General features: G+C 33.0%; 6 protein-coding genes across 6 annotated transcripts; 4 read left to right on the top strand and 2 right to left on the bottom strand.

Moving 5' to 3' along the window:
• The first annotated feature begins 3802 nt into the window (after nt 1-3802).
• On the top strand, nt 3803-8416 carry LOC123274807 (cleavage and polyadenylation specificity factor subunit 1). Its single transcript, XM_044742536.1, has 2 exons — nt 3803-7952; nt 8033-8416. Exons 1-2 carry the CDS (start codon nt 4043-4045, stop codon nt 8347-8349), a joined length of 4227 nt encoding a protein of 1408 aa, XP_044598471.1. The 5' UTR covers nt 3803-4042; the 3' UTR covers nt 8350-8416.
• Nucleotides 8417-8564: 148 nt separating this feature from the next.
• On the top strand, nt 8565-9987 carry LOC123274811 (dynein regulatory complex protein 8-like). The gene is made up of 4 exons (XM_044742541.1): nt 8565-8747; nt 8815-9058; nt 9136-9346; nt 9853-9987. Coding segments are annotated over exons 1-4 (468 nt in total). The 5' UTR covers nt 8565-8746; the 3' UTR covers nt 9865-9987.
• Nucleotides 9613-11348, bottom strand: LOC123274809 (delta(3,5)-Delta(2,4)-dienoyl-CoA isomerase, mitochondrial). Its single transcript, XM_044742538.1, has 6 exons — nt 11207-11348; nt 10923-11070; nt 10435-10651; nt 10081-10361; nt 9880-10006; nt 9613-9762 (listed from the first exon to the last, which is right to left on the bottom strand). The coding sequence occupies exons 1-6, from the start codon at nt 11253-11255 to the stop codon at nt 9664-9666; spliced, it is 921 nt and encodes a 306-aa protein (XP_044598473.1). The 5' UTR covers nt 11256-11348; the 3' UTR covers nt 9613-9663.
• Nucleotides 11349-11526: 178 nt separating this feature from the next.
• LOC123274810 (distal membrane-arm assembly complex protein 2) lies at nt 11527-12534 on the top strand. The gene has a single exon (XM_044742540.1). The coding sequence runs from the start codon at nt 11574-11576 to the stop codon at nt 12489-12491; it is 918 nt and encodes a 305-aa protein (XP_044598475.1). The 5' UTR covers nt 11527-11573; the 3' UTR covers nt 12492-12534.
• An 89-nt stretch (nt 12535-12623) lies between these two features.
• On the bottom strand, nt 12624-14303 carry LOC123274808 (U11/U12 small nuclear ribonucleoprotein 25 kDa protein). The gene is made up of 6 exons (XM_044742537.1): nt 14214-14303; nt 13964-14130; nt 13482-13659; nt 13069-13401; nt 12752-12995; nt 12624-12658 (listed from the first exon to the last, which is right to left on the bottom strand). Exons 4-6 carry the CDS (start codon nt 13306-13308, stop codon nt 12624-12626), a joined length of 519 nt encoding a protein of 172 aa, XP_044598472.1. The 5' UTR covers nt 13309-13401; nt 13482-13659; nt 13964-14130; nt 14214-14303.
• A 13-nt stretch (nt 14304-14316) lies between these two features.
• On the top strand, nt 14317-24995 carry LOC123274806 (histone-lysine N-methyltransferase trithorax-like; the record flags this gene model as incomplete). Its single annotated transcript, XM_044742535.1, has 5 exons — nt 14317-14750; nt 15037-15217; nt 15318-15605; nt 16403-19039; nt 19128-24995. Coding segments are annotated over exons 3-5 (8670 nt in total), but the record flags the coding sequence as incomplete, so codon positions are not given.
• Nucleotides 24996-25000: the final 5 nt, after the last annotated feature.

The following is a 25000-nucleotide window of genomic DNA, read 5'->3' as shown; positions in this document are numbered from 1 at the left end:
CTCCAAAAAACAAAAAAAAAATTAAAGAACCAATAAAATTAAATAATAAAAATAATATTAAATAAAAGCAACAAAGAATTTGTTTTTTTTTTATTCATGAAATAATTAAAAAAATTTAGTCCTAAATTTAATATTTATACTTAAAATAGTAAAAGAAGATAAAAAAATAAGCATTTATTATTATTAATTTTCGCTTGATAATAAAAAAGCTAAAAATCAAGAAAGAATTAGATTTGGATTCTTCGTTGCGAATTTGGTTTCCAAACTGCAACCTAATCAGGAAGCCAAGTTAGGCTGAGCCTCGCAACTGCGTTACGTCCCAAACTTCGGCCTGGTTTGGATGCCTCACTTACTGCAAGTTTGGAATTCGGCATGCCTTACTTGCGCCAAATCACTGCCTCACTGAAATTTCTAGTCGGGATCTTCTTTAAATTTTTAAACTGCAATTACTTTTGAATCAATTAACCGATTTTCACGCGGTTGTTAGTATTCAACGCAGTTTTTTTAATCCTATGATTTACTTTCAAACACAAATTAATCAGACCAAAAATTTCGGAGTGATTAAAAAAAATCACTTTTTTCGATTTTTTTCATCAACGATAACTCACGAACGATTAAACCGATTTTGACCAACCTTGCGGCGATTGACGTAATTTTTTATGTTAAGAGCTGATTAGTTTTTGGAATCGATCAGTAAAGCCGTTTAAAAGTTATTCCAAAAAAACCAAATTTGAAAAAAAATTTTTTTGTAGTTTTTTTGAGATTTCTCAAAATCTACCGATCCGAATCGGTCCAAATTGTATTCAAAATCTAATTTCGGTCAAGTCCTTTCGAATGGCGCCGACCGCAATGAAATCGGTCAAGCCGTTCAAAAGTTATAAAAGGTTTACATACATCCATACACACACAAACACACATACATACATACAGACGTACGGACACCATCACGGGAATAGTCAGGGAAGCTTCCTAGGAACTTAAAACGTCGAGATCTGATGAAAACTCGATTTTCGAAAAACGGGGTAAAATCAATAACTTCCCGATTTTTTTTCAATTTTCAATTTTCTTAGCCGGAAGTTAAAATATTAATACAAAAAAATTGAAATCCTAGTCACGTAGTGTTGATAATTGGTGCTGTTATCTTACACGATTTTATGAATATACATCATTCAATGAAGGTAATTAAAAATTATTCGAGTTATTTCAATAAATCGATGAAAAAAGCTATAAAAATTTAAACCATATTAAACAAACATTGTAGAGCAGGAATTAAAAAAAAAATTTTAATCACATTGATTGTCAGTGAATTAATAGTTTTAATTATTATAAATGATGAAAATCTAAGCGGACTTGAGGTCATGACATTGAATCAGATAGAGCGAAACTGACCAGCAGATGCGCGAGAGTATCCCTCGTGGACAGGAATAAAAAGTGAAAAAAACGCGTAAAAAATTCAGCTGGCTGCAAAAAATTTCAAGGAAAACAGAACATTTAAAAAAAAATTTTTTTTCTTACAAATTGCCGTCAATGGTAATGTAGAGGGCCAATCGTTCGGGTCCGTAGAAATATATATTCAACATAAAGCACAATCGCTAGTCCCGGATTAAAATCAACGCGATGGACATTATTAAACTAGTCGAAGGGACAATAGTTTGGATAAGACAGCTGGACAATGGTTTCATCCTTATTCGATTACAACAATTTATGTAACTTTTTTTTATGTATTTACTGCTAGGACTTGAATTGAAAAAAAAAGATTGGATGAAATAATCTATATCTGAAATAGATATTCAAAAGCAGAACTCGGGCTTTCTATCGAGATATTTTATTCATAACTTTGACATTTAAGATTATTATATTAATTGTATAAAGGTACAGTAAATAAACTGCGCGCGCAGTATTACTTTTCTTTAAAAACTTTATGTCCATGCATTGCATTTATATAATGTTGCTTGGGGTTTTGACCCTTTTTTATTTAGCTGGTTATATCGATACTCTGTAGTATATAATATCTATTTCTGTAAATACATAAAAGATTTCTCAGACAAAAATAAAAGTTCTGTACTTTTATGTAGGCTTTCCATAATCCCTGAAATAAGTACTTTTAATAAAAATTTTTTCTGATCGTAATAGTGTTTGGTAAATATTAGAAATCTATTTTTTCAACTATAAAAATTATTTTATCACAATAGTATTTTGGTATACCAAAAAAAAATATAGATTTTATGAAATTCGATTCCTAAAAAAATTGCGGGCATATTAATTATGAAAAATTAACTTTCTTAAACTGTAACTCCTTCAGAATTTAATTTTCAACGAATTTCTGTTTAAGTTTTAATTAACTTTTTAAAAGGAATGTTTAGTGGAAAAAAAATTTCAGTAAAATTTTAAAATTTAATTTTATAAAACGCCCAGAGAAGTAAGCAGGACCCTTATTAAAAAAAAAAAAAAGATTTAAAACGATTCAATCCATGCAAAATGTATATCTATATATTTGTCAAGTTGAATCGTTTTTGATCGCTTTGAGCCATTTTGAATCGTTTTAAATATTTTTTTAGTAAGGGGAATCGGCGTGATATAAATTTCACATAAATAGGAGAAGAATTTAAATCAATGAGGTTTTTTTTTATTCTAATATTTTTCCTCAATATTCTGATATTGAACGATACTAGTCAAGTATTATTATCATATAATAAGGCATAATGTGTAAAGTTTCTTGACACCAATTATTAAAATTTATATCACTTCATTTTATGTTTAATTGAAAATTTTAAAAGCTGAAAAAGAAAAATTAAAAAAATGGATGTCTGTAAATTTAGCATTAAGACAATCCAGCATTGATCAACATTATTGATGACTGCTCGGAATCTAATCAATTAACAAAATTCTAATTAGTAATAAAACAGCATGAAAATTAATTTAGCAGATGTTTGATAATTTTTTAGAATTTGTGTCCTAAATAAATTATGAATAAAAATTGATATGTAGAAATTTAAAAAAATTAAAAATTTTTTTAAAAGAATTTTTCACAAAAAATTTATTTGTTAAATAAAATTAAAAAATGGTCAAATAAATGCTAACTGTATTGTCATATGAACAGCAACAAATTTAACACCACAAATAAATTTTGTAATAAAATTAAATTAGCTAACATCAGTAAAATTTTATAGTTTTTTTTTATTAAAAAAAATTAAAAGAAAAATTTTTAGTGAAATTTTTTAAAAATATTTTTTTACTTATAATTTTCATAGATTCAAAAAATGAAAATTTGTCAAATGTCTGCTAATTTCATTATCATAATTTTGTTCCTTAAATAATGACCGAGATGTTCCTGTCAATCCCAGTTTTACAGACGTACGAAATTGTAATGAAAATTAATTTAGCATACATTTAATAATATTAAGAATTTTATGTCACATAAATTATGGCAAAAAAATTAGAAAAAAAAAATTGACATGTAGAAATTAAAAAAAAAAAAATGCAATTTTTGAAAAATAATTTTTTGGAACAAATTTTTTTGTTAAATAAAACAAAAAAATTGTTAAAAGACGGCTAACTTTAATTATGTCATGAAATTGTAATATCTTATTCCGTAAAACTTTTAAACTTTTATCAATTTTATTAATTTTAATTGTCATTGTCATAATTACCGTTATTCTTTAGCCGTGTAACTGTCGATAAGAACAAGCTCTTATTTTTTGATCGGAGCGTCATCTATTGATATTTCCAGTCACTTAAATCTTACTGCATCAGGCTTACCTAAGTACTCCATACTTTTAAAAGTTTGTTTACTGTAATGTGTCTGTAGTGAAATCACAACAGCGTGTTGACTTAAAAAAAAAAATATTATATTATTATTAACTCAAGTACCTAACTAAGTGATTATTAATAAGTGAATAATTAAAAATAAGTATCATAACAATAAATTAATTTTTTTAAATGATTATCAATACTTATACTTCGTAAAACTTGACTGAAATTAGATCTAACCTAAATTAAATTTTCGGTTCCACCAAATTTAGTTATAAATAAATAAAATACGATGTACTCCATCTGCAAGAACATTCACCCAGCAACTGGAGTCGAGCATTCGATCACGTGCAATTTTTTCAACCGGTCCGAAAAATGTCTGGTGGTAGCCGGTGCCAACGTGATTCGAGTCTTCAAGCTCATACCGGACATCGACCCGGTAAAAAAAGACAAAATATATGAAACAAGAGCACCGAAAATGAAGCTGGAGTGTCTAGCCCAGTACACTCTTTACGGAAACGTCATGTCCTTACAAGCAGTAACATTGATGGGTTCACAGCGTGACTCTTTGCTACTGAGCTTTCGAGACGCCAAGCTGTCAATCGTCGAGTACGATCCGGAAACACATGATTTGCGGACGGTGTCGCTGCACTACTTTGAGGAAGAAGAAATGAGAGACGGGTGGACTAATCATCACCACATACCAATCGTCCGGGTAGACCCTGAAGGTCGATGTGCTGTTATGCTGGTCTACGGTAGAAAATTGGTCGTTCTGCCATTTAGAAAGGACCCGACACTCGACGACGGTGATTTGTTGGAGGCTTCAAAATCAAGTTCCTCCAAAACTCCTATTTTGTCTTCTTACATGATTGTTTTAAAAAATCTCGATGAAAAAATTGATAATATTATTGATTTGCAATTTCTTCATGGCTACTACGAGCCAACGCTTCTGATGCTGTACGAGCCGGTGAGAACATTCGCCGGTAGAATCGCCGTGAGACAAGACACGTGTGCGATGGTCGCAATTTCACTCAACATTCAACAGAAAGTCCATCCAGTTATTTGGTCTGTATGTAATTTACCTTTTGATTGTTGCCAGGCTGTTCCTGTAAAGAAACCTTTGGGAGGTACGTTAATAATGGCGGTAAATTCTTTGATATATCTAAATCAAAGTATCCCTCCTTACGGAGTATCATTGAACAGTCTTGCCGAAGGAAGTACTAATTTTCCATTGAAACCACAGGAAGGCGCAAAAATGACTCTGGAAGGCGCTCAAGTTGCTTTAATATCATCAGATCGTCTGGTAATATCCTTAAAGAGTGGAGAACTTTATGTTTTATCTCTATTTGCCGACAGTATGAGATCTGTACGTGGATTTCACTTTGACAAAGCTGCTGCTAGTGTCCTTACGACGTGTGTTTGCTTATGTGAAGAAAACTACCTGTTTCTGGGTTCACGTTTGGGTAATTCTTTGCTTCTTCGTTTCACAGAAAAAGAATCCGAGACTTTGCCAGAAGAAAACAGCGTTGCGACTGTCAATGAGGAAAATGAGGAAACGCCGGCAAAAAAACAAAGTTTATTGGGTGACTGGATGGCGTCTGACGTATCTGAGATCAAAGATCCAGAAGAACTTGAGGTGTATGGAAGTGAAACTCAAACTTCAATGCAGATAACTTCATACAGTTTTGAAGTCTGTGATAGTTTGCTAAACATTGGACCGTGTGGTAACATTTCGATGGGCGAAACGGCATTTTTATCGGAAGAATTTTCATCTAATGTCGACATAGACGTTGAGCTTGTTACTACGTCAGGATATGGAAAAAATGGAGCACTTTGTATACTTCAACGATCAATAAGGCCGCAAGTCGTTACGACATTTGAATTACCCGGCTGCCAAGACATGTGGACGGTGATTGGACCACCGTCTTTTGACCAAAACAACCGCGAAATTGAGGGAATTCATTCGTTTCTTATTTTAGGCAATCTAGATTCAACGATGATTCTTCAAACTGGACAGGAGATCAATGAAGTTGACCAGAGTGGCTTCAGTACCCAAAGTACTACGGTATTTGCTGGTAATCTCGGTGCGAATCGTTACATCGTCCAGGTAAATCCGATGGGAGTCCGTCTGATGCAGGGAACAAATCAGATTCAACACATGCCGTTGGATTTAGGCTGTCCAATTATCTACGCAAGCTGCGCAGATCCCTACGTTGTTTTATTGGCAGAAGATGGACAAGTTATACTGCTAACTCTTCGCGAAGTTCGCGGGTTACCTCGACTGCACGCAGATCCAGCGAATTTACTATTCCGTCCTCAAATTGATACAATATGCGCTTACAGAGATGTGAGTGGTCTTTTTACAACCCAGCTTCCTGAAGAAGAGCCAGAAATCCAGGAAGAAAATAAAGAGTCAGACGACACATCAACAGTTATGGCTGTCGATAATGAAGATGATTTATTGTATGGAGACGGTACTACTTTTCAAATGCCTCCGATTTTACCTGTAAAAGCTCCCGAACCGGCGACTAAAAAAAATCCGTGGTGGCAAAAATACATGCAAGAAATAAAACCAACCTACTGGCTTCTAGTCTACCGGGATAGTGGAACCCTGGAAATTTATTCGCTGCCAGATTTACATTTGTCTTACTTGATACGTAATTTCGGTCTAGGTCAGTCAGTTCTACACGACAGTATGGAGTCTACGAATATTCTTTCATCACCGGTAACCGAATTACCAAACCCAGAATCTCAGGTTCGTGAAATATTGATGGTAGCTCTGGGTCACCACGGCAATCGGCCGATGTTACTAGTCCGTTTGGACACCGAGTTGCAGATTTATGAAGTGTACAGGTATCCAAAAGGCTATTTAAAATTACGTTTCAAAAGATTAGCTCATGATATTATTCCCGGACAGACATCAGTTCAGCTAAAGGAAGAAGACATAGGACACACCGAAATACGAAGCTCAATGATGAGATACTTCAGCAACATCGCGGGATACAATGGAGTCTTTCTCTGCGGTGATTATCCTCACTGGATTTTCTTGACGAGTCGTGGAGAGCTGAGAACGCATCCCATGAGTATTGATGGTCCCATAAGATCGTTTGCAGCTTTCAATAATGTCAATTGTCCTCAAGGATTTTTGCATTTCAATAGAAAGCAAGAGCTAAGGATCTGCGTTCTACCGACTCATTTATCTTACGACGCACCCTGGCCTGTAAGAAAAGTCCCACTGAGATGCACACCGCACTTTGTTACTTACCACGTAGAAAGCAAAACTTACTGTGTAATTACCAGTATATCTGAGCCTTTCAAGAGTTACTACAGATTCAATGGCGAGGACAAAGAATTTACTGAAGAAGAAAGACCCGAACGATATATTTACCCAATTCAAGAACAGTTTAGCATTGTTCTTTTTTCACCGGTATCCTGGGAAACGATTCCCAATACGAAGATTGATTTAGACCAGTGGGAACATGTTACGTGTTTGAAAAATGTCGCGCTCGCTTATGAAGGTACCAGGTCCGGGCTCAAAGGTTACATAGTCGTGGGAACGAATTACAACTACGGAGAAGACATCACCAGTCGTGGCCGAATTATTATCTATGACATTATTGAAGTTGTGCCTGAACCCGGACAGCCGCTGACCAAAAATAGATTCAAGAAACTTTACGCTAAAGAACAGAAAGGTCCAATTACTGCGATTACACAAGTCTCGGGTTTCTTGGTCTCAGCAGTTGGTCAAAAAATTTATATTTGGCAACTTAAAGACAATGATTTGATAGGAGTTGCTTTTATTGATACTCAGATATATATTCACCAGATGATCAGTATCAAAAGCTTAATTATAATTGCAGATGTTTACAAATCAATAAGTTTGTTAAGGTTTCAATCAGAATATCGTACCCTGTCATTAGTCAGCAGAGATTTCCGTCCCGCTGAAATATTTTCTTTGGAGTATTTGATTGACAATACCAACCTCGGATTTTTAGTTTCTGATGGTGAAAATAATTTATCCTTATTCATGTATCAGCCGGAGTCACGAGAGAGTCTCGGAGGACAAAAACTTATTAGGAAAGCAGACTTTCATCTTGGACAAAAAATAAATACTTTCTTTAGGATTAAATGCAAGGCTACAGATATTGCTAATCCGGCTAAAGTTTTTCCTGGAGCTGATAAAAGACAAGTTACCATGTTTGGTAAGTATTTATTTTATTAAATTAATATTATTATCAAACTTAATTTTATTAAAATAAATTTTTTGTTTTTTTACTTATAGCTACACTGGATGGCGCCCTGGGATACGTTTTGCCGGTACCGGAAAAAGCTTACAGACATTTACTTATGTTGCAAAACGTGTTAGTTACTCACATATGTCACACCGCTGGATTAAATCCTAAGGCTTTTCGAACTTACAAAAGCTATGTTCGGATGCAAGGTAACCCTGCACGTGGTATCATCGACGGAGATCTTGTTTGGAAATACCTGCAGCTGCCAAATAATGAAAAAGCTGAAATAGCGAAAAAAATAGGAACTCGTATGACGGATATTATTGAGGACATATTCGAAATCGATCGTCAAACAGCACATTTTTAATTTTATTAATGTGTCAATTGTTTTAGTGACAAGAAAAAAATGTATATATGACATTAATTTTTTGCTCATTCATCGTTGACGTTATTTTTGTATTTATAAATAAATTTTAGGAAATAATGTATAAAATAATTTTACTTATAAGTTAATAAAATTATTTGGTAATTAATTATTGTATTTAATTAATAATTTTAATTTAGATAGATTGCAAAATGTATGAATTATTTTAAGATGAATATTGATTCAACCAAAGTTTTGAATGGAAAACAAATATTCTACTTGAATGCTACAAAAAAAAATCGTCGCTAAGGATGATATCGATTTAACAATTCAACAACCAAAGTAACTCAAAGTTTTTGATTATAATTCAAGTCTAATTAATTTTTTTTTGTAGTTAAAAAGTAAGTTAAAATATTTTATTGTATTTAAAATAAAAATTAATATTTATTATATTTTTTTCAAAAACAGTGACTGGATCTTTGGAGCCAACGCTATTAGAAAAAAGAATTTCAGATGCATTTGACGTATTTGACAATGCTCGAAGCCATGAAGTTGATGTTAGGGAATTGGGTACAATAATAAGATCACTGGGATGTGTGATAAGTGAAGCAGAGTTACAAGAGATTCAGGTTGAAGTTGAAGATGTAGAAAATAATTGCGTGACACAGGAAAGATTCGTTGAATATATGGCCAAAGCAATATGTGAACAAAAGTTAGTATTCAATTATAACATAATTATCAAGGATTTGATTTTGATTTTGAGATTTTAAGATAAATTACTTTGCTTAGATTCAAACCAGCAGATCCTGAAGATTTGTTGCAAGCATTCCAACTCCTGGACCCAGATAATCATGGGTATATTATGCGTGCTGACATGGAAAAAGCATTGATGGAAATCGGGGAACCTTTTACCAAAGAAGAAATCGATGAAATGATGTCTGTAGCATGCGATCCGGTGACTAACAAAATAAACTATGAACTTTACATCAATTCACTTATTGTAAGTTTGTATTTTACAATAATTAGAATAATACTTGATATATTTTATTAGATTCATCTGCCTGATGATGAAAATGTTTATAAAATTGCTGAAGAACTAGAAGCCAATAAAAAAAAAGCTCCATTCCGACAAAAATTGATGAAAGATTTTATTTAAAATATTCAACAAGTATTAAACTTTTATTTAAAACTTATCTTTTATAAAAATATCAAAAAAGTATATTATTCCATTTAAACACTTAGATAAAAATAGACTTTTAAAAAATTAATTATAAACAAAATTTTAAAATAATAAATTTTCAGTTTTAAATTTTAGTATTATAATTTGGAGAACACTGCCGGTTCTCCTTTTGTTGCTTGTGCTATTGCAGCATTTACAAAATCTTCACTTTGTAAAAACGTTTGGTTGAGCGTTCTCTGTAAAAGTAAATTTAAATAACTTAGCTTGTATTTGTTCTCCAAGTATTAGAAATAAATACTAAAATAAAATTAAATTTCTATTTACAGGTTGATGATTAAACTATTAAAACTTACAACATAATCCAAGCCTTCTTGAGTTGGGCGATCTCGAGAATACACCATCGTCATTTTAGTTGCTTGGACGGCTACTGGACTTTTTTTTGAAATTTCCTCAGCAAGCGCTAAGGATTCCTTAAACAGTCTGCGCAAAAATAAAAAAATTTTCTATAGTTTTCTACTAATTTATTATGATTATAATATCATTAATTGACATACGTTTCATCATCGTTGAATAATCTACTGACAAATCCGCACTTGAAAGCTTCATCAGCCAGCATTTTACGTGCAGTGAACGCCAGTTCTCGAGCCAAACTTTCAGAGCCAACAATTTTCGAAAACCACTGCAGAGCTCCAACGTCAGCAGCCATTCCAAGATCAACTTCTTTCAAAGAAAACCATGCATTTGATGAACAATAACGAATGTCAGCTCCAGAAATCATGTTGAAACCTCCACCTACACATGCTCCGTGAACTGCAGCAATGACTGGCTTACGACACTATTGAAAATATTTTTACTATCAATATATGATAATTAAAAAATTTAGTAATTATTCAAAGCTATGCTATTACTTTTTCAATAGACAAGAACGAATCTTGATATTTTTTTATTTTCTGCTCCAATACTCTAGCCTTTCTAGCGACATCATCATGCTCAGCCAACATTGACCCCATGCTCATAGCATCCTGTAAATCAATTCCTGAACAAAATGCTCGCCCGGCTCCTGATAATATGATAACACGACACTCTGGCGTACCGTCAAGCTCTTGAAAGCATTTACCAATTTCTCTGTAACCCAGAAACTACTTTTAATTTTTATTATAATATTGAATTTAAATAGCACTTAACAATTTTTTGGATTTTTATAACAATTAAATTATAATGAAAAAAATTTAGTTACAAAATTTCACACGTAGAATTTTAAAAAAAATGATAAGTGCGAATTTTTTTAAATATTTTTTTTTTTTATAATAATTGATATGAAATAAAAATTCCAAGAATTTTCAGATTACCTATAATTAATTAAAATTAATAAATTTTTATTTTTTTATATACTTACTCCCACATAGTATTGTTAAGTGCATTCAACTTGTTCGGTCGATTCAATTGAACTTGATAAACATACTCTTTGGGACTTGACACTGAAAGTGTTTCAAAACTCAACGACTTCATGTCTGATGCTGCCCTGATACTTCGAAATCCAGCAGCTTATGTAACAATATTTTTATTGACAAATTACATCATTACTATTTACATATTTTATAAACAAATGTTAACAAACAATATATTGAGTCAGTAAGTAAATTAGCAAACAATTAGTCTAGAACTAGAGTTAAATTTTACCTTTAATTGAAGATTGTAGTGAACTCATAATTTTTGCTGAGGAAATCATCTTAAAAATTGAATATTTTAATATAATTAATGTTTAATTTTAGGTGCACTGATTACTGGATGGTCAAAGTCTTTATTGCATTTGTTTGGTATATTAAATTATAAATAAAGTAAAAAAATGTTGTTCAACAAGTCATGGCAAGTGCGTCGGTAAAATAATTCTCTTGAAAATAATTATATCATTCAATGTGAAAAATAAAATTCCTAACCTCGTTTAAAATTAAAATTTGTCAACATTGAGTTTCAATAATAATTTAAGTCAATTGTTTAAGTTAATAATTAATTGATATTGATATTGATAAATAATTTATAAAAAAAAATGTTTCTAAATAAAGTAGTGTCAAAAGTGTGTGGCTCACGAGTGAATCAATTAAAAATAATAAAGAGACTTGCAACAAATCATCCGGACTACTACAAGTCACCAGAGAAACTTCAAGCTGAGGAAGAAGAATCAGAAAATCCAAGACCCAGACGTAGATTAAAAAAATGGCGAAACATGCCTGGTGGAATTGATCAAGATCCTGGAACATTTCTGAGCATGTTTAATCGACAAGCAGATAGAGATGATGCTGGAGGTGTAATTTTCAGAGGCAAAACTTTCTACCCATCTGACTTTAGTCGATGGTACTATGTCAAGCAACATGAATATTTACAATATGATCAACGTTATCTTCCTGAGCGTAATCAAGCACTGGGTAACGATTTAGCTGCTTCACATTTTCTTATCTTCCGACACTGTCGTATCCGGAAAAAGGGAGAAACTGAGTTCTGGGATGCCAATGACCTGGAGAAAATACCAGATTTGTATAAGCAAAACTGGTACCTTGAAGAAATAGATGCCAGTAACTCAGAAATAATTTTTGAAGGTATTGAGAATTTTAAGGGGCTTAAATTTTTAAAAAGAGCTTCATTTAAAAATTGTAAGCATTTTGATGACTGGTGTTTGGACCGAGTCATTGGTCTATGTCCTACGTTGGAGTATTTAGATGTCTCGGAGTGTGAAAAAATTACTGATCGTGGTCTTGAGAGCCTTTACAGAGCATGGAATTTGAAAGAATTTTATATTAGCGATTATTTTCACAGTCCGTCATTTGAATTAACTTGTATGATGGTGGAAGACTGTATGCCTCAGTTGAAAATTAATGTTAAAAAAATGCCCAAGGCTGAAATTCCAGCCGAAACTAAAACAGCTGAAGAACCTGACGAAGAAAAAAAAATTTATGAAAATAAAAATTAATTTAGATTTATTATAAATTAAAAATATTTCATTAAAAAATTATAGGAATCCTCAGACAATTTTTAATTGTGAAACATTTTTCAAAATTTCTTGTCTGTTAATGAATAATTTTTTCGACATATTATCATTTACTTAAAAATTTTTTAAATTATCTTCTGCTAATTTCACTATAATATAAAAATATAATTAAGTTAAAGTCATAAACTATGTAAATAGTTAGTTATTATAAATAAAAATAAAATGATTTATTAATTACGCACCACCTATTTTATTTTTCTCCCTACGTTTTTTTACATACTGCAATTCAACTTTATTAGCAATACCATAATTTTTAATATTTTCATTGTCATTATTTAAAGGAACACCGTCGAAGCATAAGTCGTACTTTTTCCACACGTGCTTCCAGCTGATTTTTTTTTTCACTCGTTCTCGACACAAAGCCAATGTTGTTTGTCTCTTTATTGCTTTTTTCAGATCCAAAACGGTGGTACTGTTCGGTGAAACCTGAAAACCCATTTAGTTTATTTCATATGAAAAAATAATGGAGCTAATTATTAAATAAAAAGTAAGTAATTACCACAATAGACAAACGAGGCAGTTCACCCCGATTTAAATACAATGTGATAGCCTGTCCTTGAGCAACAGCAGTCTGGGATTTTAATTCTTCAGTTGTCACATCTGAAGGTAGACCAGAAAAAAGTGGATCACTTTCGATTATTTTGTCAATAGCTTCCTGAGTTAATTTAACCAACTCTTCATGACTAAAGTGTGCTTCATTATTTGACTCTTCATTTAAATTTTTTATTTCCTCAGCCATTGTTTTTCAGAGCCGGTAAAATGTATAAATAAACACATTCACGTGGGACTTTATTATTTACCGGATATGTATTTACAGCATTAACCTAAAAGTCTTACAAGAATAATAAACACAGAAAATACATTCAAGTAACAATTGCAACATTCAATTTATATAAAACTATAAACAATTACATTTAAAAGCTCCAATATTCGGTTGAATAAAACCTATAATTAAATAATTAATTAATTATACGTCAGATGACGACACATGTACAGTAAGGATCAAAGTATCCTTTGTCCCAAATACGTAAATACGTATCCTTGAAAAAACTTGATCCTTTGTTACAAATTTCATTTAAAAAACTAGTCCCTAAAAAAAAAATTTGTTTCATAAAAAAATAAATTTTTATTCAATTTTTTTTATTTAAATAATCTCCTAAAACGAATTTATAAAAAATAATAATTTAAATGACCATAAAGTAATTTTAAAAATAAATTCGATTTATCAAATAGAATAATAAATAAATCATTGTAATAATTTATTATTTTCTTATGATTATCATATTATGAATGAACGCCGATAAAATAACTCTATCGTATCAATATCACGATGGCGCTGATTGAGTATCAATTTCATTACACATATATAAATAACACAATCTACGCCGACTTACATGAACATGAACATACATACGTACTTATACCTATTATAATAGCTATCAGGTGAAAATGATGACGTTTGACACCGCATCGACACAAATTGTACACAACCGCCTTAATCACCCTACTTTATCTAACTATACCTACAGTTAAGTATCAATAACCACAATCCAATCCATACCTGCAAAAATAAAATATTAAAATAACAATGAATAAACAAAACAATATAATAAATATAATAATAAAAATATAAATATTAAATACAAAGTAAAAATTGTGACAGTGACCCAGTCAACAATCAATCAAGTTAATCATAATTGATTTTCTTCAATTAAATTATCTGTAAATTTACTTACTTATAACGACATACGTACTATAATAATATATTATATACATCACAAACATTCATCCATCACTCTACATCTCACATATATAGAGATACAAGTATGTAGAGTAGTTTTTGACAAGGCGCGCATATTTAGTGGCCGTGGTATGGGTTCATTCGGGTTCTCAAAAGTTTACGAAGTCCGACGGATTTGCCCGATTATATTAAAACGCATTTATATATATGTATATAAAAATAAACAGGTATAAGCATGTGTTTACATATGTATATATAACAAATCGACGAGTCCAGTAGCTTTATCACTTAGTGTTAGTACAGTAGTAATATATATTTGTATATATATATCTACCACTCACTACAATATATCATTTTAAAATAGTGTTAGTTGGTAGTAATAGTACTTATGGTAGTGGCGGTGATAGTGTTCTGAGTCGTTTATTGTTATAGTGTCGGTGGTACTGCTAATACTATCACAACAATCATAATAAATAGTTTAATAAAATATATACCTATACGATATAATATATAAGAACGAGAATTTCAACTATAAGATATTGCGCTTAAAAAAACCTACACTGCATTACTCAGATTCAGATGTAGTATTAAAGATAATATATATAGATATATACTCGTATGTCGGTATATATATATATATATATATATATATATATATATATATATATATATATATATATATATATATATGTATATGTATATTTATATGTATATGTATAAAAAAAGAGTGTAGTATGTACTGTAAGTAAAGTGAGTTGGTTGGTTAGAGTTAACATACTACAAGTTAAGACTTATGCTGCGGTGTATGCGCGCCTTCTTAACTCTTCTTTACCTTGGTGTTGTTATATTTAACGCAAATTGTGTTGTGCAAAGGTTATGATTAATTATATATTGATAAATACATAAGGTATGAATATAAATATAAATATTATTATTATTATTATTGTTATTGTTTCTTTTATTTGTATTGTTATTGATATTATTGTAATTGTTGTATTATAATATAGATATTGGTTGGAAATATTATGAGGAAAAAAAAGTAACAGTCAACAGAGTGGTGTTATGAAAAAAAAATATTACGATGCATATTATTGAGCGCTGAAGATTTAAGCCGAAGGCGGCTAAAAATCATGGGAAGATCAAAGTTTCCAGGCAAGCCGCCGAAAACGGTGACCAGAAAACGAATCAAGGTTCTCGGGCGGCCAGAAACAACTCAAAGTGATTCCGTAACCGTTGCTGAAAACATTTACTATGGACTTTCACTGTTCAATGAAACATTTGGCGATAATGAGAAAGTATGACTTTATTTGCTTTTGATTTTTATTATTTTCATTATTTTTCTAACAGAATGTTTTTTTATTAATTAATTTATATTTTTTATAAATTTTACTTTCATTTTTTATTTTATTTAGCTACGTTGATACCGCAAAAAATTGATAAATGTTATAGGGTTGTAATATGTATGCGTATTACATTATTTTTTGTTTTATTACACGACGCAGACACTTTGTTGTTGTGATCCGCCGATAGAGACGCGCATACAAGGCGCCGATTTGATCGCGACTTAAAATTATAATTGATTTTTTTTTGTTATTATTATTATGAATGATGAGTTTTTTTTTCTTTACTTTATAAAAATATTCAAATGCATTTATAATCGGCGGGAAAGATTATTCTATTCTATTTATAGAGCTGATTCTTGTGAATTTTGTTTTATTTATTTGTAATGAGTTTATTTTGATGACAACGGATGATGTCATTCAGACTTTATTTTTTATGGTATGAAGCCAAGCTTACACAGGCACCATAATGCCTATGTTTTATCATATATTTTGACAGTAGATTTATTGTGATTGTTCTTTTGCTTTGGCTTTTGGATTATTTTATGATAATAATGTTTATTTTTTCATGGTTTTATGGTATTTAAATTACATAGCACCATAACCTGTCTATTTCATTTAATATTTTTCTTTGAATATTAAATACTTTATTTAAATAATTTTAAGTCTAAGATTAATAAAGTATTTAAATATTACTACGAACTTTAAATTTAAAAATATTTTTAATAATTACAACAATTATTTATTTTTAGGAACATCGTCCATTCCATGGTTTTAGCAATAAAGAAGTTAAATTATCCACATCATGTGTAAAAACATCAAAAAAGAATCCTGAAAACGATAAATTAAATCAACAAAATGATGAAAAAAAAATCAACGAATCGTTAACGGAAAATTTGTTATTAAAAACATTGGAAACTGAGAACAATTATAATCAACAAAAAATCAAAGATCGCAATAATAGTAATTTACCAGAAAGTACAAGTAATAATATTATTGTTGTTAAAGAAACAGTTAATGTTAATAAAAAAAGTAGTGAAGATGGAAAAAAATTAAAGAGTGGCAACAAATCAAAAGTTGGTAAAGGTGTTGTTAAATTCAAGCGTGTTGTTCGTACGCCGATATTAAAAGCTGTGAATAATATATTAGATCGTCATCAGCGGACACGACAGCTTCGAAATAGTACAGCCAAACGTTTATTGCAGAGGGCTAAGTACAACATCACGTCGAATAATCGTAACATTACAATCCAGTCTAGTGATAAATCAAATGCTATCAAAAAATTTGTCCTTCCAATGCGTAGTGCACACTCTTCTCGTGTTATTAAGCCAAATAAAAGATTTATTGAAGAATCGGAGCAGAGTTCTAGTGCTGACAATGAGGATGCCAAGCAGTCGAAAAAGAGCAAGACAGCTGGAAAAAGTCATGGTCGTGCTGTCAAATCTAAAATAAAGCAATATAAAAATAATTCAACAGCTTCAATTAATACGTCAAAATCTGTAAAAAATTACAAGTTTAAAGGTACGGAAGATAAGAGATCTCGAAAACATTCTGGTGATGTTAAAAAATCAACGAGTTTATTGAGTAAGACAAAAATGACAAGTAAAATTAATAATAATGTCAAGTCATCTCCAACGACAATAATTGGTAAATTATCAGAATCAAGTACAAGTGAATCAATTCCTTCAAAAGTTCTTCCGGATTCCAACACTCCAAATTTCGAGTCTTCCAGAGTTAAAACACGGTTGAGAATACCAAGTGAAAATCCAATTGACACTGAAAATTTATCATTAATAAATAATGTCAATAGCATACGAAGTTATAAAAAAATTGATATTATAAATTCAGTTATTTTGTCATCGTCGTGTTCTGATGACAACGATGAATGCACGCAGGAGACAGATAAGAATTGTGATATTGAAAGTCAAAATAGATTGGACACATTTGAATCAGACAGCTCTCTGTCAGAGAGTACCAGCGAGAGTAATCACAATAGCGAAGATGAACAGTCTGAGTGGACAGGTATGAAATTAGATGGAGGTAAAGTGATACTTCGAAAAGCAAGATTAAAGCTTGAAAATAAAAATTCAGGAGGGACTGAAGGGCCTTTTTCAGTTACAAGTATTCAACAACAACAGCAACAGCATCAACACATTCATAATAATAGTAACAATAATCACAATACAAGTATTAACTCAAGTTTAACTGGTACAGTTAAATGCGGAGTATGTGGTGCAGTACGCTTTTATCGTTTTGTAAATCAAGCTCGTAAATTTGGTATATATAGCTGTGAATCGTGTCGTAAATTTATAAGTAAAATAATAAAGCATCAAGCTTGTGCTAAGTCTACCAATACGACGCTTCCTGTATTGCAGTGTCACAAAGGTGACGGTATGTGTCTAGTGCCTCCAGTTGTACGCAGTCAACAGTGGAATTTAATGCGCTGTGCTTACAAAGCTCGCTGTCCAGCTTGTTGGCTAAAAATGTGTCTGAAATGTTACAATATACCAACGTCTATTAAAACGGGATTAAATTCTCTGCTTCCACCTTTACACAGAGATCCTGTAATGTCACTAGGATCCATGAGTCAAGATAGTGATGGTCTAGACAATCAAAAGACCGTTGGATCTAAAATCAACTGGCCAGCTGAGGACAGTTTAGAGAAAAATCTCTTCAAGTCTGCGATTAGTTGGACAGGAATCCAAGAGAGAAAAGTTGGATATCAAAGTGGTCAAGGATTGTTGGTCAATAAATTTAACAAAGTTGACTATCCAATATCAATGTCGCTGAGTAAAAAGAGGAAAAAAGATACAAGGATAAAGATTCGCAAGAAAATAAAAAGTCCACTAGTACTGTCTCCACCGTCTGCTTGTTCTTCACCAACTGCTAGCCAGTCTACGCAATCGACTCAGCCACTTCGGCAGAGGGTTGATCTCAAAGGTCCAAGGGTTAAACACGTCTGCCGTAGTGCCAGTGTTGCACTTGGCCAACCTGTCGCGACATTTCCCTCTACCGATGAAAAAGACGAGTCTGATGTCAGTAATAAAAATGCTACCGTCAAAACTAAGGATGAAGATAAAAGGCCTGACACAAGGGAAAAAGTTTCCAAGAGTAATCAAGAAAATAATGCTAACTCGACGAATAATAATACCGTGCAAACGTCTTATGCTAAAAAGAGTAAAGTACAATCGAATAATTTGGTATCGAGTCATCACAATTTACGTGCACTTGCAAAATCAGGGAAAAATAAAATTCATGAAATATCAATTGATTTTTGGGAGCAATATGATCCTACGGAAGTTGGTGCTAAAGGATTTGCTTTAATTGCATCTGAAACTTTTCCCATTCCTGCTATTTGTTTTCTTTGTGGCAGTGCTGGAAAAGAACCTGTAAGTATTTTTTATACTAAACGTCTTTTTAATTAAAAAAAAAATTATAATTGGCTATTTATTATAATTATAATTTTATTTATTACAGTTAATTCATTGTCAGTGTTGCTGTGAACCGTACCACGCATTTTGTCTTGAGCCTAGTGAATGGAATGCCTGTGTCCAACCAGACTGGTGTTGCCCACGTTGTACAATTTGTCAGACTTGTTCTCAAAGAACAGGACCAAAATTGTCATGCATTCGTTGTCGTCAATCTTTCCATCACTCATGTTTGTCTAAATCAGGTGTGAATACCCGACTCTACAGTCCAGACCGGCCTTATATTTGTCAAAATTGCGTTAAGTGCAAAAGCTGCGGTAGCGAGGGTGTTAATGTTTACGTTGGCAATTTACCTTTATGTTCAATGTGCTTTAAATTACGTCAACGCGGCAATTATTGTCCACTTTGCCAACGTTGTTATAATGAAAATGACTTCAATACGAAAATGATGGAGTGTAACGAGTGCTCGTGTTGGGTTCACGCGCACTGTGAAGGGTTATCCGATGAATTTTATCAAGTACTTAGTTATTTACCGGATTCAATTGAATTTACGTGCAGTCAGTGTTCACCAAATCCAAACTCAACGTCGTGGCGTAATGCCATTGATAAGGAATTAAAAACTGGTTTTGTTGCTGTTTTAAAATCATTGAGTAAAAATCGTAAAGTATGTAATGCTCTTAACTGGAGTCCAAGAAAAGAGTGCCTGTGTAAGCCAGTTGTTAGTGTCAGAAAATTGTTAGATTTTTCTAATATTGACAATAACAGTAGTAAGCTCAATAGTAATAAAGAATTAACAATTAATGATAATAAAGAAACTGATTATAATAATTATGATAAATTTTACAGTAATGGTGATAATAATAAAATCGATCCTTTAAGTCAATTTGATTTTGAAGCTGATGAACAACAGCAACAGCAAGAAGTGCCACGAAGAGGTTTAAGAAAGCTTAAGCAAAAATTTCACCTGAAAGAATGCTCAGTACGAGTTAAAAATTGTATCGTTAAAGATGGCAATGATTCTAGTAGCAATGGAGAAACTAATAATCAGTCATTAAATTCAAATGACAACTCTAATTCAGCACGTGAGTGTCTGTGCTTGGAGGAAAATATTTTAATGAAACCATCACCAAGTCTAATGTCTGTTAAACGTAAAGTAAACAACAATGAATATCAATCTCTTTTTCAATTTCACTGTGATATGGAGCACGTGGTTAATCGAGCAGGTAAACAAGATCTTACACTACTTTATCATAGATCTTTACAGGAAATATTTCCATGGTTCGACCCCAACCAGGCTAAAGTTAATTCATACGACGAAGAACTGTCATCGTCTTCTGCAGACATAGACGGTGAACGTGATTCATCGATATCTAAATTGAATGACTCGATTTTAGAAACGTGGAAAGAAGAAGTTGTCAAAGCGTCGAAAGCTATCACTATGAGAACAGGAAATGTCTACAGTGAACTTCTCTCAGAAGATACAAGGGTTTGTGCTTTGTGTAAAGGCATTGGAGACGGTCAAGAGAATCGTGAAGGTCGGCTTTTGTATTGCGGACAAAATGAATGGGTTCACGCGAATTGTGCTCTCTGGTCTAATGAAGTATTCGAGGAGATTGATGGATCGTTACAAAATGTCCACAGTGCAATTTCACGTGGTCGTATGATCAGGTGTGGTGAGTGCGGTAAAAAAGGTGCAAGTGTTGGCTGCTGTGCTAAAAATTGCGGTAACACATTTCACTATCCTTGTGCAAGAAATGCTGGATTAGGCTTGAATGACGATAAAACAATTTATTGTACATTACACTTGGCTAATTGTATTAACAAAAATCAAAATGAGGAGGAAAATTTTAGCTTAAAGAGACTGGTTTATGTTGAGTTTGGGAGAAAGAAGAAAAAATTCGTTGAACCTGATAGAGTTAAAGTAATGATTGGCTCTCTTATGATCGACTGTTTAGGCACAGTTATGCCTGAATTTTCCGACAGTAACGAAAAAATAATTCCCACCAACTACAAGTGCTCGAGGCTTTACTGGTCGACAATAAATCCTATGAAAATAGTTAGGTATTACATACGCACATATGTAAAAACATGCACAACAGACATTAATTTAGACATGGATCACAATGTCACAATAGATCATTCTAAAGAACAAGAGACTGAAGAACGTCTGAAGATTGAAAATTTAGCCATTAAACAGACGCTAGATTCGTTGATTGATTCTGTTTACAACCGAGAAGTAGATGACAATCTTGCTGAGCAAAATAATACAGATCTATTGCCACCAGAAATAACGGATGTTATCTTTCAAGATTTACCACATGATCTGTTGGACGGAATCTCGATGCAGGATATTTTTCCGAAAATGTCTTATGAAGATTTTTTAGCGATGGATTTAAGGAACGATGGTGTCTTTGGTAACGATATCCTTAAAGATGAAATTTTGTCTTCTGACGTTGATGATGAGATGATTAAATCACCTTTAGATGGTAATAAATTAGCCAAAGATTCTTCTACTTTATCAGAAATAGCTGAGCAAAATGATATCTGGTTGCATCTTGAAACTAAAAGCAGCGTCCAAGAATTTATGGACGATCTGTTGAACTCAAAATCACAAAAATTTGGCGGCAAAGAATTAAAACGCTCTAAATCTGAGGTTATCGGTAGCAATCCATTGGTTGTGGGTGGTCAGAGACGACATCACCAGAGATCTTGCAGCTTGACGTGGAGCTGTAAATTAGACGGAACTTACGGCCCGACTGTAAAGCGAAGAAAATTATCACGACCGTCCACAGCAATAACTGGTGAAGTGAACAGTTATGTAGTCGATTCAGCTGAAAAAAATTCAATGTTCCATGAACTAAGAATACCCGAAAGTATTATGGTGACTGTAGGACGAGCACCTTCTCCTACGATCAATGAATCTGTAAGAGAATTCAAATACTGCATTGATGATCAAGGCATTAATCGACGAATTATGCCCACTAGAGAAGACAAAGATCACAAGCGTTTGCTTTGGCATACGAGACAACAACCTCGCATGCTTCAAGTTGACGGTCCAGCAGATCCTAGTAGTGCAAGTGAATGCAGTTCACCAGAATACGACGTAGAAGAAAAATTAAACTCCGATGGTTATAAAATTATTGTAAATGAACGCGATAATTTTTCAGACATCGACTCCGAAGAGAGTTTAAAAATTCCACAGCTGGATGGTGCCGACGACATTTCTAGTGACGATGAGAGTCACAGCAATCAAATGGACACAATAATTTATGTTCCTCACACCATCGAAGACGGTCCAGTAACTTGCAAACGTTGTCAATGCACCTACAGAACCCATGACAGTTACAACAGACACTTGTCTAATTGCGATATCGTAACAACAAGCGACAGTGACTCCGAAACAATTGATCACAAAAGTGCTTCTTCGTCGACTTTTTTCGACGATTCACACTCACCACAGTTTGTTACTCTGTCATCGCCGTCACAAGGTCGTACATTATCGACAGATTATCCAGATATTCAAGTAACATCACCTTTAGAAGCTTCAGTACCTTCTCCTCACACCGGTCTGCAAATAGAACCGATCGCCCAGGCATTAATTACACCACAAATTCACAGTCACGAAACAGTTGAGACTCTCCATCAAACAGTATTGACGTCCAATGAAGTTATTGTCCAAACTCAGTATACAAGAACGACTACAACATTACCGAATTCTTCAGCAGCAGTATTACCTCAAGAAAGTAGTATAAAAATAATAGAAATAACTGATTCACCAGCACACGAACAAACATCACAGAGTCTTGTCTTGTCTAATGATAATCAGAATCAACACCAGTCTGTTGTAAGTCCTTACGTACCATCTGTAATTCAACCAGACTCTTCCGTTATGAGAGACATTGATGAAACTCTTATAAATCATCAGCAACAAGCAACGGTGATTTGTAACAACAAAGTATTAAAGCCAAAACCGCGAGTCGTTAAAGCTAAAACTAAGGTAATTAAACCACAGTATATTAAAAATAATTTAACTCAACAGCATCTTGAGCCTATTCGGTTCCAAACGATTCATCAAAATTCATCACCGATGGTCCACTTGCAACAAGCGCCACGAGCCAATGCACCGACTGTTATTCTCCAGCAAGTCCCGTCTTCAGGAATAATGTCAGCGTATGTGGATACGCTTCAACAGCAGTCTGACCAAAATTTACAATACATCACAACAATCGGAGGCCAAGAAACGGCTTACAAGCCTCAATTTATTTCAACCAATCAATTGGTACCTGGTGCTTATATTCATACAGCTTCTGATAATCTTTTGGCGCTTTCCAATGGTGGTATATCAGTTCTACCGAGTGTACAAATAGCGCAACCTCAGCCAGCTGTTTTGGGAACGATAATCCAACAACAGCCAAACGCTATTCAGTGTGGAGTGATATCGTCAGAACAATTAGTACTGAGTTCAACTCCTACATTAGAAATGTTTACAGATTCTACAGGCAGTATGTTTGTCTCCAGTCAGCCGATGTACTACGGGCTAGAAACTATCGTCAGCAATACTGTGATGTCATCAAGTCAATTTGTCACTGGGGCAGTACCTCAAGTGCTAGCCAGCAGTTATCAAACAACCACCCAAGTATTTCAAGCATCGAAATTAATGGAGCCTATTGTTGATGTGCAAACGATGCCAAGTGTGTCAACGGTACAAGCAGTTCAAGGAATTCCTAGCGTTCCTCTGCAAACTCAAAATCAAACCGTCCCTACTGTACAATCAATCCAAAGTATTCCAGCTGTACAGACAGTCCAAAATGTTCCGAACATTGGCAGCTACGTTGTAATGAATTCCCAACCTGTGGAAACTCCAATAGCAAGTACAGCTTCGTTAAACCACCCAGGTGGAAATATTGGATCTACTACACCTGGGGATCAAAACTTTGAAGGTTTATCGGGTTCTATAATCACCACGGAACCCATGACAGCTAAATTGCAAATACAAGAACCCGAAGTTGCTAATCCAGTGGCGCCTTATATAGACATGTCTTCAAGATCAATGTCAACAGCAACAGCAGCAGTAGCTCGGCCAATTCAAAATCACCAGAGTATACCTCGTATTGCCGTGCGTCCGAGTCCAGTATCACAACAAACAGTCACGCAACCCAATTACGGGCAGTGGAAATTTATTTCAGAGCCTATCTACAGCGTCGAACAGCAAACTGTCAGCAGTAGCACGAGACCCTATCTAGACTCAAAACACGTGTCTGAAAATACGAGTATGATAAAATCGAGTTTATCATCAAAAGTATCGCCGTTGTCAAATCATTGCGTCACGCAGCGGGATATTGTTAAAAAACTCAATAACTGTGATGTTGTTGGTAATAATGGTCATGATATTTATCATGGATTATCAAGTAATTTTGTCAGTTCAATTACTTTACAGCAGGCTGGTCTTAATAATATCAATAATAGTAACAGTAGTAATGTAAGCAATCTTAGTAATAACAGCAATAATCAGAATAAAATAATGACAAGTCTTGCTCCTACGAGACCGATGAATCGAGTGCTGCCGATGTTAGCTGTTGTACCAAAACTTGAAGCGATTAAACCTGATATCAATGATATTGAGGAACCGACTAAGGAAATAAAGCCAATAATTGAGTCAGAATCCATTGAAACGTTAGAAAAATCGACAATTGAATTATCGGATAGTGTAAACAAAAATTTTACAGATAAATTTTTTAATGACAAACCACTTATTGTCGGTGATAATTTAATCAGTGATGAAATTTTATTTAGTGATGACAAACTATTTGTTGATAAAAAAAATCAAGTAATTGTCGATGATAAAGTAATTGAAGACAAATTAAATGAAGATAAAAATGCTATTGAGGATTTAAAATTGCCTGAAGAAAATAATAAAAGTGA

This window comes from Cotesia glomerata, unplaced genomic scaffold, assembly GCF_020080835.1.
Source record: "Cotesia glomerata isolate CgM1 unplaced genomic scaffold, MPM_Cglom_v2.3 scaffold_77, whole genome shotgun sequence".
NCBI classification, from domain to species: Eukaryota; Metazoa; Arthropoda; class Insecta; order Hymenoptera; family Braconidae; genus Cotesia; species Cotesia glomerata.
The sequence above is the reverse complement of the archived record's forward strand: the minus strand, read 5'-3'. Positions and strand labels throughout refer to the sequence as shown.

Excerpts from the sequence above, each read along its gene's own strand:
- LOC123274807 (XM_044742536.1), top strand. The coding sequence starts at position 4,043 with ATGTACTCCATCTGCAAGAACATTCACCCAGCAACTGGAGTCGAGCAT. Across the intron at positions 7,953-8,032 it reads AAGACAAGTTACCATGTTTG|CTACACTGGATGGCGCCCTG; the intron begins GTAAGTATTTAT and ends TTTTACTTATAG.
- LOC123274811 (XM_044742541.1), top strand. Across the intron at positions 9,059-9,135 it reads AAAGCAATATGTGAACAAAA|ATTCAAACCAGCAGATCCTG; the intron begins GTTAGTATTCAA and ends TACTTTGCTTAG.
- LOC123274809 (XM_044742538.1), bottom strand. The coding sequence starts at position 11,255 with ATGATTTCCTCAGCAAAAATTATGAGTTCACTACAATCTTCAATTAAA. Across the intron at positions 11,071-11,206 it reads ACTACAATCTTCAATTAAAG|CTGCTGGATTTCGAAGTATC; the intron begins GTAAAATTTAAC and ends TTGTTACATAAG. Across the intron at positions 10,652-10,922 it reads CTTAACAATACTATGTGGGA|AGAAATTGGTAAATGCTTTC; the intron begins GTAAGTATATAA and ends TCTGGGTTACAG.
- LOC123274810 (XM_044742540.1), top strand. The coding sequence starts at position 11,574 with ATGTTTCTAAATAAAGTAGTGTCAAAAGTGTGTGGCTCACGAGTGAAT.
- LOC123274808 (XM_044742537.1), bottom strand. The coding sequence starts at position 13,308 with ATGGCTGAGGAAATAAAAAATTTAAATGAAGAGTCAAATAATGAAGCA. Across the intron at positions 12,996-13,068 it reads TGCCTCGTTTGTCTATTGTG|GTTTCACCGAACAGTACCAC; the intron begins GTAATTACTTAC and ends ATGGGTTTTCAG. Across the intron at positions 12,659-12,751 it reads GGAGAAAAATAAAATAGGTG|TGAAATTAGCAGAAGATAAT; the intron begins GTGCGTAATTAA and ends TTTATATTATAG.